Raw genomic sequence first — 14,544 nt, forward strand, 5'->3', positions numbered from 1 at the left:
AGCAATTAACAAGGAGAGAAAAGCTTATTGCTTCTGACTACAAAATTAGCAAAGGTCTTGTTAAGGCATGTAAGGAGGATATTAGAAATAATCACTGCAGGCGGTCTGTGTCTGAGGACAAAGAGATTAAGCTGGCGCAAATTTTGCTTTGTCTGGAATCGGCAATGAAGAACGGCAGCAAAATCGATGGAAATTGTCAAGCGGAAATGTTTGATCACAGGAAATTATTAATGGAAGATTACAGATTATCGCCAGAAATTGTACACAAATGTGCCAACGACATTACGACTTTTTGTAATAGTCTCGAGGTCGGTGGTGCCACAATACATTGTTTAATGGAGCATACGAGAACAAGGAAAAGAAAATCGAGAGTCGCGCCAGAATGTCAAAGAGCGGTAAATAATTAATAGAAGAATTAAGAGTTTTAGGATGGATTTTTTTCCAGAATTAATAACATACTTATTTCAAAATTCTTTAAATGATATTCTAATATTTATAAGAATATTATGTTGCTAAAAAAAATTTCATAATTTTAATAAAATATGTATCATGTAATTTCACAGTTAGAAGAGTTAATTATGGAAGCTGATGCTGGCGAAGATTGGAGAATTGATCCAGTTTTAAGAGAACAGTGTCAACCTGTGGTCAATTTAGCTTGTAGAGACGTAAGTTATTTTTATATATAAAATTTTTATATATAAAAAAAATATATATATATATATTACAGATTTTAACCCAGCTTACAACTATGACTTCATATAAAAAATCCTGGCCTCTTTATGAAATTTTAAACTTGCTTTTTTTATTCAAATATATTTTGTAATTTATTTGTCAAATGCATTTATTACTTTTTGTTTTTATTAAATATTTGAATATTTAATTTAGGTACACGGTGGAGATGCTAGAGTAATATCTTGCTTAATGGAACAATTAGGAACAGAAAGAATGACCGAGGCCTGTGAAACTGCCTTGGTGCAAATACAGTATTTTATCGCCAGAGACTTCAAACTTGATCCGCAATTGTACAGAGCATGTAAGTTTGATGCTGTTCGTTTATGTCATGCAAGAACCGCATGGGCTGGCAATGGTAAACAAATGGATCCTGAAACTGGACCACTGGTATTGCCATGCTTGTATCGGCATGTGTACCAGAAAAATATGACAGTAAGATTATTAAATGTATAATTATTTCTTAATTAAAGTTAAAACTTAATAATTCAGTTTTCAAATTGTAAGAATTTATATTATTAATACTTTATTATTATATTTTCACAAAAAATCTCGTTCTTAATCGTTTTTTTTTTTAATATTCCGTTTAGTTGAGAGCGGATTGTTTAGAAGAAATTAGACGAGTCATGAGGCAACGTGCTATGAATGTTGACTTGCAACCCGAGATAGAAGAAGTATGTTTCAATGAACTAGCAACACTTTGTTATGACAAAACTGCGAAGGGAGAAGAAATTCTATGCTTGCAGGATAATTTAGAGAAGTACTGATTATCTTGAATAATAGAAATTACATAAGAAAAATTTAAAAAAGCTTGGAATTACACTATTGATAATTTTTAATTATTTTATAATCATTTCTCGCATACACGCTATTTTGATGAATATTTTTATTGCAATTTTTTCAGAAGTAATTCCGAGCTATTTTTTTATATTAAATTTTAGTTAGATAATAAAAATATTAAATTTTTTATTTAAATTTACGTTAAATTTACGTTATAGCTTGAAAGAAAAATGCAAGTTTGCAGTTGGCAATTTTACTGAGGAACAAGCTGAACGTGTTGAATTAAATCCCATAATTTCTTCCGCATGCCAACATATTATGGAACGTCATTGCGAAGTACGCCTTTATTAATTATTTATTTTATTAGTATTTATTAGTATTTATTACTATTACTTTTATTTTATTGTTAATGATGTTTATTTTTTAGGAAGTATTAAAATATGGAAAAGATGAAGGAGATATGATGGAATGTCTTATCGAGCATAAAAACGAGCTAGATGCACGCACCGACTACAAATGTAAAGCAGCAGTGGAACATTTTCAACTGATATCTTTAAAGAATTATCATTTTACATACAAATTTAAGGAGGCATGCAGGCCTTACGTTAAGAGATGGTGCCCTAAGTAATTCAATTTCTTAATATATAAAAATTTAAATATTTTGAATGTAAAATAAATTGTAAACTAAATTATAATATATTATAACATAGATCGAAGACAAAAGCCAATGTGATAGAATGCTTAAGCTCCATTGTACAGGAAGATATAATGAAAGATTCTCAGCATCGTGTTATGAAGGATTGCAGGCAACAGCTGCGAGCACAACTTTATCAGCAACGAGAAAATATTAATTTCGATCCATTCCTGCAAGCGGCCTGCGCATCAGATGTCAAACAATTCTGTTTTAATGTGGAACCAGGCAATTCACAGGTATTGACAGTGTTTTGATACACTGAAAATTTATAGTGTATATGTAACAAACTATTTTCAGTACTGACAGTATATATTAGAACACAGCTAATATCTTTTAGAACAATGCTCTTTTTGTTTATCTATGTGTTTATCGTATACATGTAATAACTGAAGAAAATATTTTTATTGAATTTTACATTTTTTAAAGTTAGAATATAAACCTATTTAATACTTGTTATGTTTTCATTGTTCAATATTTGTTAATAACAATTGGTATCTATTCTTTGTTTTCTAAATTCTATTGCTGGCTCTTTAATTAAATAGCTGCTCTAGCAAATTCTAATATTATGATAAACTTTACTGAAACTTAAGTTATTTTAGGTATTAGAATGCTTGGCATCACACAAGTCTAAACTATCGGACATGTGTCATAAACAGCTGTTTAAGATAAGGAAACAGGAGTTTCAAGATAGTTCCAGTGATGTTCCTTTACTGAGCATCTGCCGAGCTATGATAAAACAGTATTGCCATGATGTGAGCAAATCACAAACTTTGGATTGCCTTAAAAGATATAAAGATGAACTCACTTTCGATGATAAATGTAAAAACATTGTGGTTCGAAGAATGATTGAACAAAATACGGATTATAGGTTCAATACTGCATTGCAAAATTCGTGTGGCTATGACATCGAAAGACATTGCAAAGAGGTAGAAAAGAAAATCTATACGTAACTAATTTAATCCTCCAAGATCATCCTGAATTTTATTACCTCAGAATAGTCGGATCTAGTTCACCTGGATTGCAGAGCTCGTTGAAGGAACCGTTATGTTTTTCGAAAGGTTTTTGGACTCTAAAAATCTGAAAAAATTCCGATATATTCTTTCAACATTTAATAAGAATACAATTGTACAGTTTTATGATCGAAAATGTTTTTTTCTTTTTTGTACATGTTTGAATTTGAGGTAGAATTGGAATAAAATGCAAAATGCATTTGTTGCAATAAAAATTTATAACTTTTTTTATATGTGTATGAAAAAATCTTTTTAGTCTCAAACAGTCCAAAGATAGTACTTACGAAAAAAAAGTAATAGTATCTGCTTCAAAAGAGTATAATTTTTGATAACCTAAAGATAATAATTATGGTTTATAAAAAATACTTTTTCAAAATAATTAATATTTTATTTTAGAAATGATTACTTAAAACAAATATAAATAGTTTGAAGAAAAATATATTTATTATGCGTTATTACATATGTGATACTCTCATTTTGAATACGAGCGAATCTGTTCTGAATTCTACTTCTATTATGATGCCAAGTAGTTTATAGTGGGTTAACATTTAATAATTAATTTATGAATATATATTACTATAGGTTATAATACACGAACGCACTGACAAAGAACTCGAAGGAAAAGTAATTAAATGTTTGAAGATCAGATTTCGGGAATCGAAGCTGACTACTAAATGTGAACATCAAATGGCTAACATTCTCAGAGAAGCTGCATTAAATTATCATTTAAATCCGTTATTAGCAACGATGTGCGCGCATGAGGTAAAAAAAAAATCATAAAATCATAATTTACTATTTATCTCATGAAAAATTAAAAATTTATATTGAATAATTTATGTTGAATACTATTGCATAAGACTTTATAGAGAGAGTTATTATAGAATTTAATTTCAAACAAGTTTACAAAATTTCTCTTCTGTTTTTTAGATTGAAACTATATGCCAATCGGATGAAAATGAGCCTGGTGCTGTTGAAGAGTGTCTTAAAAGGAAATTCAATGCTGGAAATCGAGATATGAGGGAAGAATGTCGTTTGGAAGTCGCGGATCTGATAGAACAAAGCAAAGCTGACATTAACGTGGATCCCTTATTGCAGAAAGCTTGTGCTGTGGATATCAGCAAATATTGTAGTGCAATACCTCAAGGCGCGGGAAGACGTATGTAATATTGTTTATTAGTAACTACAGATTGAAAATACGAAGTAATTTTGTCAGGAACAAATCCTTCCAAATTAAAGTCTACTAAATTTTATTGATTTTTGTATGTACATGTATGTGTTAAATATAATAGAATTATTTTATGTGTTAAATATAATATAATTAATTTGAATAATAATTATATTAGATATAATGTGCTTGCAAAATGCGCTAGAAGACAGTAATAAATCCTTGCAACCTGATTGTTACAAAATGTTGACTACGAGAATGGAAATGTTTAAAAATGCTGCCAAGGTCTGTAAAAGAATACCATTATACATATCTATTAGTTTTTTTTTTTGTTTATTTCGGAATAATTGTATTTTACTTATCGCATTACAGTTAATCGCGCCAAATACGTTCGAGGAATTATACACGACGGTAAATCGTTCTCCAGCGAGGCGTTACTTCATAATCGTCGGTTTTACTATAATCGGAGTGATCTTCATCGTTGGCATGTTCTGCGGTCGCGTGACCAGGCGGACGATGATTATGAAAAACAAGTGACGATACACCCGTCCACTAGTGAAATGACTTTCGTGAAATTAGTCGAAGGATTGTAATACGATAGACTACACATATGTGTTGATCTGATTGGAGTGCAAGTTCACGATAAAAGAAGAAATATCGGTCTTTTTATACCTTTATTTATGAAATTTTTTAAAATGCGGACCTTTGTATTAATAATTGGGGGGAAGGGGGAGAAGGCTACGAGATTTTTAACGTGGCTGTTAAATACACGCGATATTAAATGTAAAACGAAAATTGTAAGCGTAAGAATATGAGGTAAGAATATTCGAGGATTTAACAACATAAGAAGATTTAAATATTTAGATATATTATACTGTAACATTATGATTCCAAAAATACAGGGTGTTCTATAGAATTTGTAACAAACTTAAAGAGCTCATTTCTTTGTATTCGTTGAAAAGAAATGCTCTCAAGTTTGTTACATGAAATAACGAAAGAAATTATGTTATTTGATATTATGATTTTATATTCTGTACATGTATTCTATACTGTAGAACGAAAGAAATTATGTTATATTATATTCTGTAGATCGAGATTACTGCGAAAGGAAGAGATATTTTATTAATTTTTAGTAAGATTTATTCGTAGGATTTTTAAGAAGCAATAATTTTTTTCTTAAGGCGAGCGATATTATTTTATCTTTACCTGCGAGATTTTTATTTGAAAACAAGGAATAAAAAATAGTGAAATAAAATAACCAGCGAATTCATTCGTCTTTGTTAGCAGAAACGCGATTTTAACGAGAGAGCTGCTGATATGCCAAAGATTCTTGGAAATATATGCCGCCGGAAATATAAGAGACGAGTGTGTGTGTACTGTTGTTGCCTAGAGTCCGTTTCCGATTTAGAAACCTATATACGGAGAGAGATCGTAATTGGTGAAAATACGAGCACCTAGTTATTCGAAGTGCCGGGGGTGCTCTGTTTCTTCCTTCTCCCAGAGGTTTCGCTCAATCTTTGCGATGAAGTTGGAGAGAAAATGGGAGCATACATGCCTGAGGGTTCGTCGTGGTGCTGGTTCTCGAATAACCAGTTTGAAGCGACTGTGTAACGATTATTCCTGAGAGACCCTCAGGGTCATCCCGCGAGAACGACTCCGTGTACAAGCCTTCTCATGACGACAGAAGGATAAGTTTCTGCGATTCTGATGAGCTTTCTGTACCTCGTGTAAAATGAAGATTCTGTACAGAGCTTGCGAACGAAATGTGTTTCTAATTGATTTAAATCCAGAGAGACACACGCTCGATGGGCACAAGTTAGTCCGAGTCTTCCATTCTTCAAGCCTCAATTCCTCGCCTGTGACTTTAATACGATGTGCACATATACGCCTATATCTTCGGCTCTCATGTAAATATATACAAGAATTATAAATTTTTATTTGTCAGAAATATATATACGTATATATAATATACATATATACATATGTGTGTGACAAAATACGAGCAGCATCAATTATTTACCACATTTCTGATTATCTTTTCTAGATGAACGAGTAACTTAATTGCGATCCTAAATAAATGAGCAATTCTTTTATAGATAAAAAAATATTAAGACGAAAGCATAAATTTTTATATAATAATCATGCATAATTTTGTCGAGATCGAAATGCAAGCTTTACTCTAAAATGTTAAACTAAAAAAAAAATATAATTTAAAGCTCATCGTCAGTTATATATAGCATGTATAATTGACGATGAGCTTTCAATTTTTATTACAATTAAAAATGTTACAAAAAGATCAGATTAATTATGATTACATCAAATTGTATAGGAAAATTATCTTCTATATACGCGTCACTTTAATTGCGACTCTGTATAAATACATAAGTAATTTCACAGAAAACATCATTGGCGAAAGCATAAATTTTTGCGCGATAATCACGGGCTTTCATCAAAACAAAAAGCGCGTGCTGAAATGTTAAACTCACAAAATATTAAAAATTAAAAGATTATTAATTATTATTGTTCATTATATCCATTATTTTCAATATTTAAAAAATATTATTGTATATATTTTTTCTCTGCTTTTTAATATTTTAAAAATAATATAACATTTTTTAAAATAAAAAATGCATTGCGAGAAAATATCTCGGACTAATTGCGGATGTTACATTAAATTTTATGAAACAGTCGATCGTTTTTACATGCCATTGGTTGTGTGCATGTTATCAATTTTTTAACGCAATCCTCGCGATAGGTAAACGCGTTTAACTGAGTGGTTCACCGCGATGGAGAGCCCGCCATATTTACTTTGCGCCGCGTCGCATCAGTTCGAAAAATCGTCACGCCTTGCTCACGTTTTTTTCAGCCATCACGAGTAAATTGCCTGTTGAAATACGAAGTTCCCTTCCCTTGCGCTGAAACGGGGGGCGCATAATGGAGTTAATTAGCGCATGCTACCGTTGCAACCAACTGTGTTGCTCAATATTCGCAATTATCCGCGCTGATCACGCGCGCAACATCGCACGCGGCAGCAACAACAACAAAAAAAGAAGAGAGAAATAAAACAGGTAAATAAAAGGCATTAAAAGAGAATAAGCGCGAATTTTTTTTAATTTGTGAGACTGAATTTTAATCCTTTGAAAAATTATTGATTAAAAAAGTTTTTAAATAAATTTGCGACGCAATTTGTTTTAGGTTAAGCGAAAAAACGTTGATAGATTATTCTTTTAGCTTTCATTTTCTTTTTATTTATTTCAACAAAGAGGAGTTATGATGAATTTTTTTATACTCTTATGTTCTATAAGGAAAAGCAAAAAAATTCGATTTTGTTCCGAAATATAATCTTTTTATATCGGTCCGCGCTTATAACGTAATACGTTTACAAATCTAGATTTTATGTATGAGATAATCTGTATTTACATTTTACTTTTATTAATAAATATACACACATTTATTTTTTAAATTCTATGTCATAACGCTATGCAGAGTTATGTATTTACGTGTAAAATATAATAATATGCTTCTATGAGTAAATAAACTATGTAAATTATATTTTACGTGTCATCTAAATAATCTATGAATCGTCGAAGTTTATGTTCTTTGTCTTTGCATTAGAACTATTATCTTGTTTATACATTTTTATTTATCATAAAAAAAACTTAATTATTTTTTTCTATATGATTATCCAAATTTATAATAAGTTATAATAATAATAATTTATATATTCTACTATTGTTTGATTTGTTTACATAAAAAAGATTGTAAACTTAACGTAAACAATTCCATGTAAACTTAATTATAAAATATAAGGCAGGACTTTAATAACGTAAATTGCTAAATGTACGTATTTATCGATAAAAGAGAAGTATGAATACGAACCACATATACAGAACCTCTCATAGATTTATTGTAGTGCGCTCAACATCATATGCGCGTTCTGAATACGGACCTCCGTCTCTTATGATATATCGATCGCAATGATCAAGATATCAATATGTATTTCAATATGTACATTCTCTCGCGTGCATAGTATATTGATATCTCGACATTCAAAAGATAAGGACTTCAAACGCATGAGATGGAAATGAGAGATATCAGAATTTGGCGATTTTTGACGAAATTCGAGAGATGTTATCGTCATATTTATCGGTATATGTGGGTGCATGCATGCACATAATTAGACGTTTGTTTCCGGGTTGAGCTCAAAAATCAACATCCTTATTGGTAATAATCAGAGAGATCTCAATTTCGATATTCTCGGCGGAAATTGAAAAGATTTGATTGTATATCTTGAAATCAGATGAAAAAAGTGAGCACATTTATTAGATACTAATCAAATTAATGAAATTATAAATATTCTAATAAATTTGCCCATTTTTGTAATTTTCATCTTATTTTAAGATACACAATCGTTCTGCTCAATTTCATCGTCTGTTTTCAGGCGGAAGCTGAATAAATTTCGATATCATCCCCTTTCCTTCTTTTCGAAAGTTGAAAGGTCCTCAATAGTTGCGCGGGACAGCTCGGATCCTTCACATTGCAATTATTTGTCGTAATAATTTGATCGCGCGACAGATCGTATTATTTGGAAGTTGAAATTCATTGATTTACATCTTTTCAATAAGCCTTACAATTAGATTAATATTAAGCTGTTCGTTTTCAAATATAAATTTTAACGTTTTTCATATCTAATTTTGTTTTTTCACAAACATTTTTCGTACCTCTATTCCTTTTTTTTTCTTGGTCGAGCCACACATTTATCTTTTTTTTATGATTCGCACTATCCCGAGTGGCCGATCGCAATTCGATCAACTCTCTGTGATTTTTGGGCTTCCTTTTTTTCATCTCGTCCGAAGCGTGCATTTTTCGCACTCGAGAGCAAAAGGGTGTTTGGTTGGAACTGGAAAATTATAAAAAATATAAAACAAGGAAGCCGTACTGTTCCCGGTGACGTTAACTTGCATATCACGTTGGAAATACTATATCAATAACTTTGTATGTCATACGACATACGATACGATCAACATTTTTAGGAACATGGATTAATTCGTGGAACTTTTGTAAAACTAGAAGACTTGTGTTTCAAATGTATTCAGATTTCATATAAAGTAGATACGTTTTTCAAATTAAACGTATATTAGCTAAGAGCATTTCTAACTTCGCGTGATAAATCTCGTTGAAATTTTCGTATAAATCATAGAACAAAATGTCTAAGTTTCTTCTTTCTTTTTTCTCTTTTACAGCTGTGATTAATGCAACATTTTTAATTGTTTAAATTGGCTTACCTAATTTGTTTACCTTAATTACCGCGATTATTTCCTTTACCACGATATAATTATGTGGTTATAGATTATATTTGGAATTGAAGTTTATTGACTCGTGCTTTTCAAGCTTAATAAGCTTAATAAGCTTAATAAGCTTAATATTAGTCATTCCTAAAAGTTTAATATTAGGCTTTTATATATATATATATATATGTGTGTGTGTGTGTGTGTGTGTGTGTGTGTGTGTGTGTGTGTGTGTGTGTGTGTGTGTGTGTGTGCGCGTGTGTGTGTGTGTGTGTGTGTGTGTGTGTGTGTGTGTGTGTGTGTGTGTGTGTATATACATATCTGTATGTGTGTATACATTCACCATATTACCTTTCGAACCTCTCAAATATTTACGATACGGAATAAAACGAGATGAATCATAACAGGCGAAAATCGGGTCAAATGAATAAAGATGATATTAATACTCGATAGTAGAGATAAAAGAGATTGTTTCCTCAAAGTAAGAACATATAAACACGATACTTATTTTTAATTATTTTTTAATGTATAAATATTGATATACGTTTATAATTTTTGATTTTCGTATTTTTTTATATTTTAAAGATATATTTTAAAGATTTACATTTATACAGCAATATATATATTTATATATATGAAGTATTTTATATGTATGGAAGAAAATACAAGCAGATAATGTTATATTAAAAATATATCAAGACAAAATCAATGATTAAACATAAATTAATATATACATCAGAAAATAACTGAAGATAAGAATAGCATTGTAATTTTAAAATTCGTTGGATAGAATTATTGACCAGTCAAGAGAAAATGTAAAATGGATATAATTCTTTTAAAACAAATAACAGCGTTAGTTATCTTTTTACAAAAGTAAATAAATAATCGTGTCATTAAATTATATTACAAACGAAATATAGAAATTCGTAAAATAGATATATATTTTCAGTGCAAACATTTCCGAAGCGAGTTTTACAAGAACTTTAGTTTTATCGAAGCGGTCTTGTTTTCACAAATAACAAATTTTCATTAATTTTTTTTAAATAAAAAAAAGTTGTTACTCGATAAATGTAACTATATATTTACGTTGTGATGACCATCTTTATCTTTTGCGTTTAAAGGAGAAACATCAAGTCCTTCAAACAATAGATACATAATATAGGATGTTTCGTGTCTTCGCACTTTTTTTATTTAACTAACTTCAATCATTTTTCTCTTGCATAATATCGGGGATAGACGCAAATGGAGCGTCATTCAAAACAAAATAATTCTAATTTTTGAAAATTACATTTCGTAGCTGCCATCGAATAAACAAAATTTATTCTTAGAATAATTTCATTTTGGGCGTAGATGTAATAAAACGTGTAACGTGTGGAGAATGTTAAAAGTTCCTGAACGTTGAAACGTTACGTTAAATTTTCAAAAACGCGGCACATTCTATATGAGCATATATTTTGTAACTGCACGTTTCTCAGCCACGGCGGAATGGATGGAGGCAGGAGCTCCATTCGTACGTCCTATTAGGAAGCATAAAACGGCACGGAGATGGCGTACCGAAGATGAAGATTAAGATCTAGATTAAGCGACGGAAGAGCGTCGGGATGCCGGCGCGAGTGAGGCTCGTTGCATCGCTCGTTGCGAGAGAGAGAGAGAGAGAGAGGGGTAGAGATCATGCGCCCTGCATTCACACATTGGTTGGCACGAAGGGTGGCGGGTTTCCCAACCCTCGTCGTCAGTTTGACGCCGCGTGCGAGCGCATACAGATCTGTCGCGATCGCCGACTCGCGCGCGCGAAAGGGAGCAGAATTGGGGAAACTGAGAGAGAAAGTTCGTTGTTCTTCCAGGGAATCATCGTAAAATGATCGCCCGCAGGTCGGGTCTGCACATTCGATCCGTCGATCCAACTTGAAACTAGATAAGAGAGCCCGATCGAGAAACGCGAAAGAAAGAAATCACGCCGTCAGAGATTTTCTGCTGTAAGGTGGATCGCACGCGATTTTTTTTTTTTTATTTAGGAGATACGAGATTACAAGGAGATTACACGTAGTTCAATTCGTGCGATTGCGATTGCAAGAACTATATCGATACACGTCCGTTAATCCGATTATCAATCTCGAACATTTATGACAGATGACCGATTCATGTATAATTGTTCGAAAATGATTAATAACGTCAGTTTAAAATGAAATTCTATAGGATATATTATGATCAAATTAATTAAAAAGTAGCGTTAGAAGTTCGTTTTTGAAATTTCCATTCTTTAATTTAAAAAATAGATCGAATGTGACACGATTCAATTTGTTGTAATAGAAAGAATAGGATTAACTGTTATCAGATTTTTAAAAATGAATGCATTTTGGAACAATTTTTAATCCGAAAAGACAATGCGGCTTTGTAAATCGAATTTTAAAGACAATTTGAAGAATTGATTATCAAGATAATTATCACAGCTTTTTAGTATTTTGAAAGTATTAAAATTATAAAGAAATTCCTTTCGTGTTTCTTTATTTTGAAAACAGGTTAAATTCTTGCAATCTTTATGTTTATCTTCTGTATTTTTATGCTTTTTTATTCACGAAAAAATAAGAGAAAATTTGAGAAGATTGCCGAAGCCAAATTAATTATCTGATATTATAGAGAAGAGAGAGAGAGAGAGAGAGAGAGAGAGGGGGGGTAATTCTCTTAAAAAGATTATTTATTTGATCGATTAAAATGCGATATTCTATTTGTAAATGAAATTTTTATGGTCTTCAATATTTAGCTGATTATGAGTGAAATTCTATATAAAACCGCGGAGCATTTATCGAAAGATCATATTAGTTAATCTATAATCAAGCCTCGAGTATACTTCAAAGGAAAGTTGTTAATTTACATAATTACGGAATAATATGCCATTGTGGATTTAATTTTCATTAATAGAAATTGAATTATATGCAACTTTTAACGTCAATTTTGCATGGACATTATTTCTGAAATCATGGAAATATTGTGCTAACTCTCAATATTTTCGCGAAAATTGATGATTATAATTGAAGGCACATTTAATTTGTATGATTTATTGTTATGGCAATACGCGTTTGTGTATTCTTGCTCGCATTTCGCATTTAAATTTTATCGATGTTTAACGCCGTTACCGAAAGCGCAGAAATAATTTATGATTAAAATTGATGGAGAAAGTATATGCGCGTTTTACGGTTCTATCCACTTAACTTGTCCACTTAATTACACAGAATATATGCAAGCACGCGTTATGTAAACGATTATGATTGTTCGCCAAACAAATGAACATATAAGCAAGGAAACAGTTGAGTAATGGAACGAATAAATACATGTATACTCTATAACAATTAGGCGTACAACGATGTTTGGAACGTCAACACTATCATTAATCGCTAGTGGATCAAAACGGCGACAGGTGCCTGTAGACAATTTTGCCGCGTTCGAATTTTCTGTTAAAATACCGTCAATACATCGCGAACGCCTGTACTTCTCACCACCACAACAGATTTGTCGTGCAGGAACATACGATATGTGAGTGTGTCATGATCTATGATGATGTGCGTGAATCACAAAATCGGAATTGAAAAGGACAAATCAGGACGGTATCAGGTCAGTGGAAATTAATTACACTTTGCACTTGTATGAAATTACTAACGAAGAAACGGAATCATATCAGAATCAATGGAGAACGAAGAAATTTTATCGCTCTGAACGGTAGCGATTGCGCGATAATTATACTCGATGAAATTGTCGATCAATCATAACGATATGGCCGCGTTCGGAGATCGGTTTGATAAATTAAATCAATGTAACGTTCTCGAGTATAAGGCTTTCAAGTTTCGGCTTTGAACGTTTTTCATATTCGCGATCGATATCGATCCAATAATGCATTAACTCTGGAATTGGCCCTCCGCAAAACTTTGATCTATATGAGCTGCGCAAAAATCGACTGAGGCGTATCTGCGTGGAAATCGGATTACCGCTCAGAGAGAACGGGGAAGTGGAAGACTTCTCGATTAGTAACCCGCGCAAAAACACTTTACGCACGGTCTAATCTCAAGAGCAACGAGAACGGATCACCGACAGATCGATTTACCGCGGGATATCCACCGTCGAAGTTGTGGTCGTGAGTTTCGATGGTAAGAAAAATAAACATTGAAATAGTGCTAGTTTCGGGAGGAAGATAAGTTGATTGTGGAGATACCGAGAGGAGCAATTAAGAATCGAGTCTATTAAGAGAATATCATTCATTAAGGACTATAATGTCTGGAGAGATGTAAGATTGCGCAGAGATTCTGAAGATGCTACTCAACACTGAGATCTGTTAAATACTGTAAGGAAAAAGCTGCAAAATTGCGAAGATGTTAGAGAACTATTCTCGTTGGCAATAGAATTTAAATTGAGGACCAGAAATTCAAGAGAAATTCAAGAGTCATTATATTAAAATATTAATCTTCAATGAGATCTTATAAAATATCGCATTATTAATATATCGTAATTAGAAGCAAAGGTATTATAAATACAACTTGCGAGAAATTGATATCCAAGTTTGTAAGTAATGTTTGAAATTACGTTAATCTCGAGAGAAATCATAATATAATCATATATGTTGTCAAGGAGAGATGGATGACGATCATTTTATGGAGACGTTGAAATTAATTGCGGCGAAGAGGAGAGTGTTAAATTGATCTCAAGAAATATATAATGCTCACTAATGTATCAAGCATGTCACGTTATCGAAAGCAGCTGTTGCAAGCCGCTGCTACATGCGAATGATAATCACGTCGTGGAGATGTCGGGATTGAGATCGATTAGGCTCGAGGAAACGTGCCATCGCGGGTGGATGTAACAAGCGAACGGGAAGATGAGCGGCTGAAG

General features: G+C 32.0%; 1 protein-coding gene across 1 annotated transcript in view; it reads left to right on the forward strand.

Annotated features, from left to right (window-relative positions):
* LOC108691331 (Golgi apparatus protein 1) overlaps positions 1-5,636 on the forward strand; it is a 7,172-nt gene extending 1,536 nt beyond the window's left edge. Inside the window, 12 exon segments of the mRNA XM_018199027.1 lie at positions 3-395; positions 564-665; positions 886-1,164; positions 1,320-1,489; positions 1,728-1,845; positions 1,937-2,133; positions 2,220-2,439; positions 2,803-3,129; positions 3,796-3,975; positions 4,141-4,369; positions 4,557-4,663; positions 4,751-5,636. Coding sequence (XP_018054516.1) covers positions 3-395; positions 564-665; positions 886-1,164; positions 1,320-1,489; positions 1,728-1,845; positions 1,937-2,133; positions 2,220-2,439; positions 2,803-3,129; positions 3,796-3,975; positions 4,141-4,369; positions 4,557-4,663; positions 4,751-4,915 — 2,487 coding nt within the window. The 3' untranslated portion in view covers positions 4,916-5,636.
* The last annotated feature ends 8,908 nt before the right edge of the window (positions 5,637-14,544 follow it).

This window comes from Atta colombica, unplaced genomic scaffold (genome assembly GCF_001594045.1).
Source record: "Atta colombica isolate Treedump-2 unplaced genomic scaffold, Acol1.0 scaffold45, whole genome shotgun sequence".
NCBI classification, from domain to species: Eukaryota; Metazoa; Arthropoda; class Insecta; order Hymenoptera; family Formicidae; genus Atta; species Atta colombica.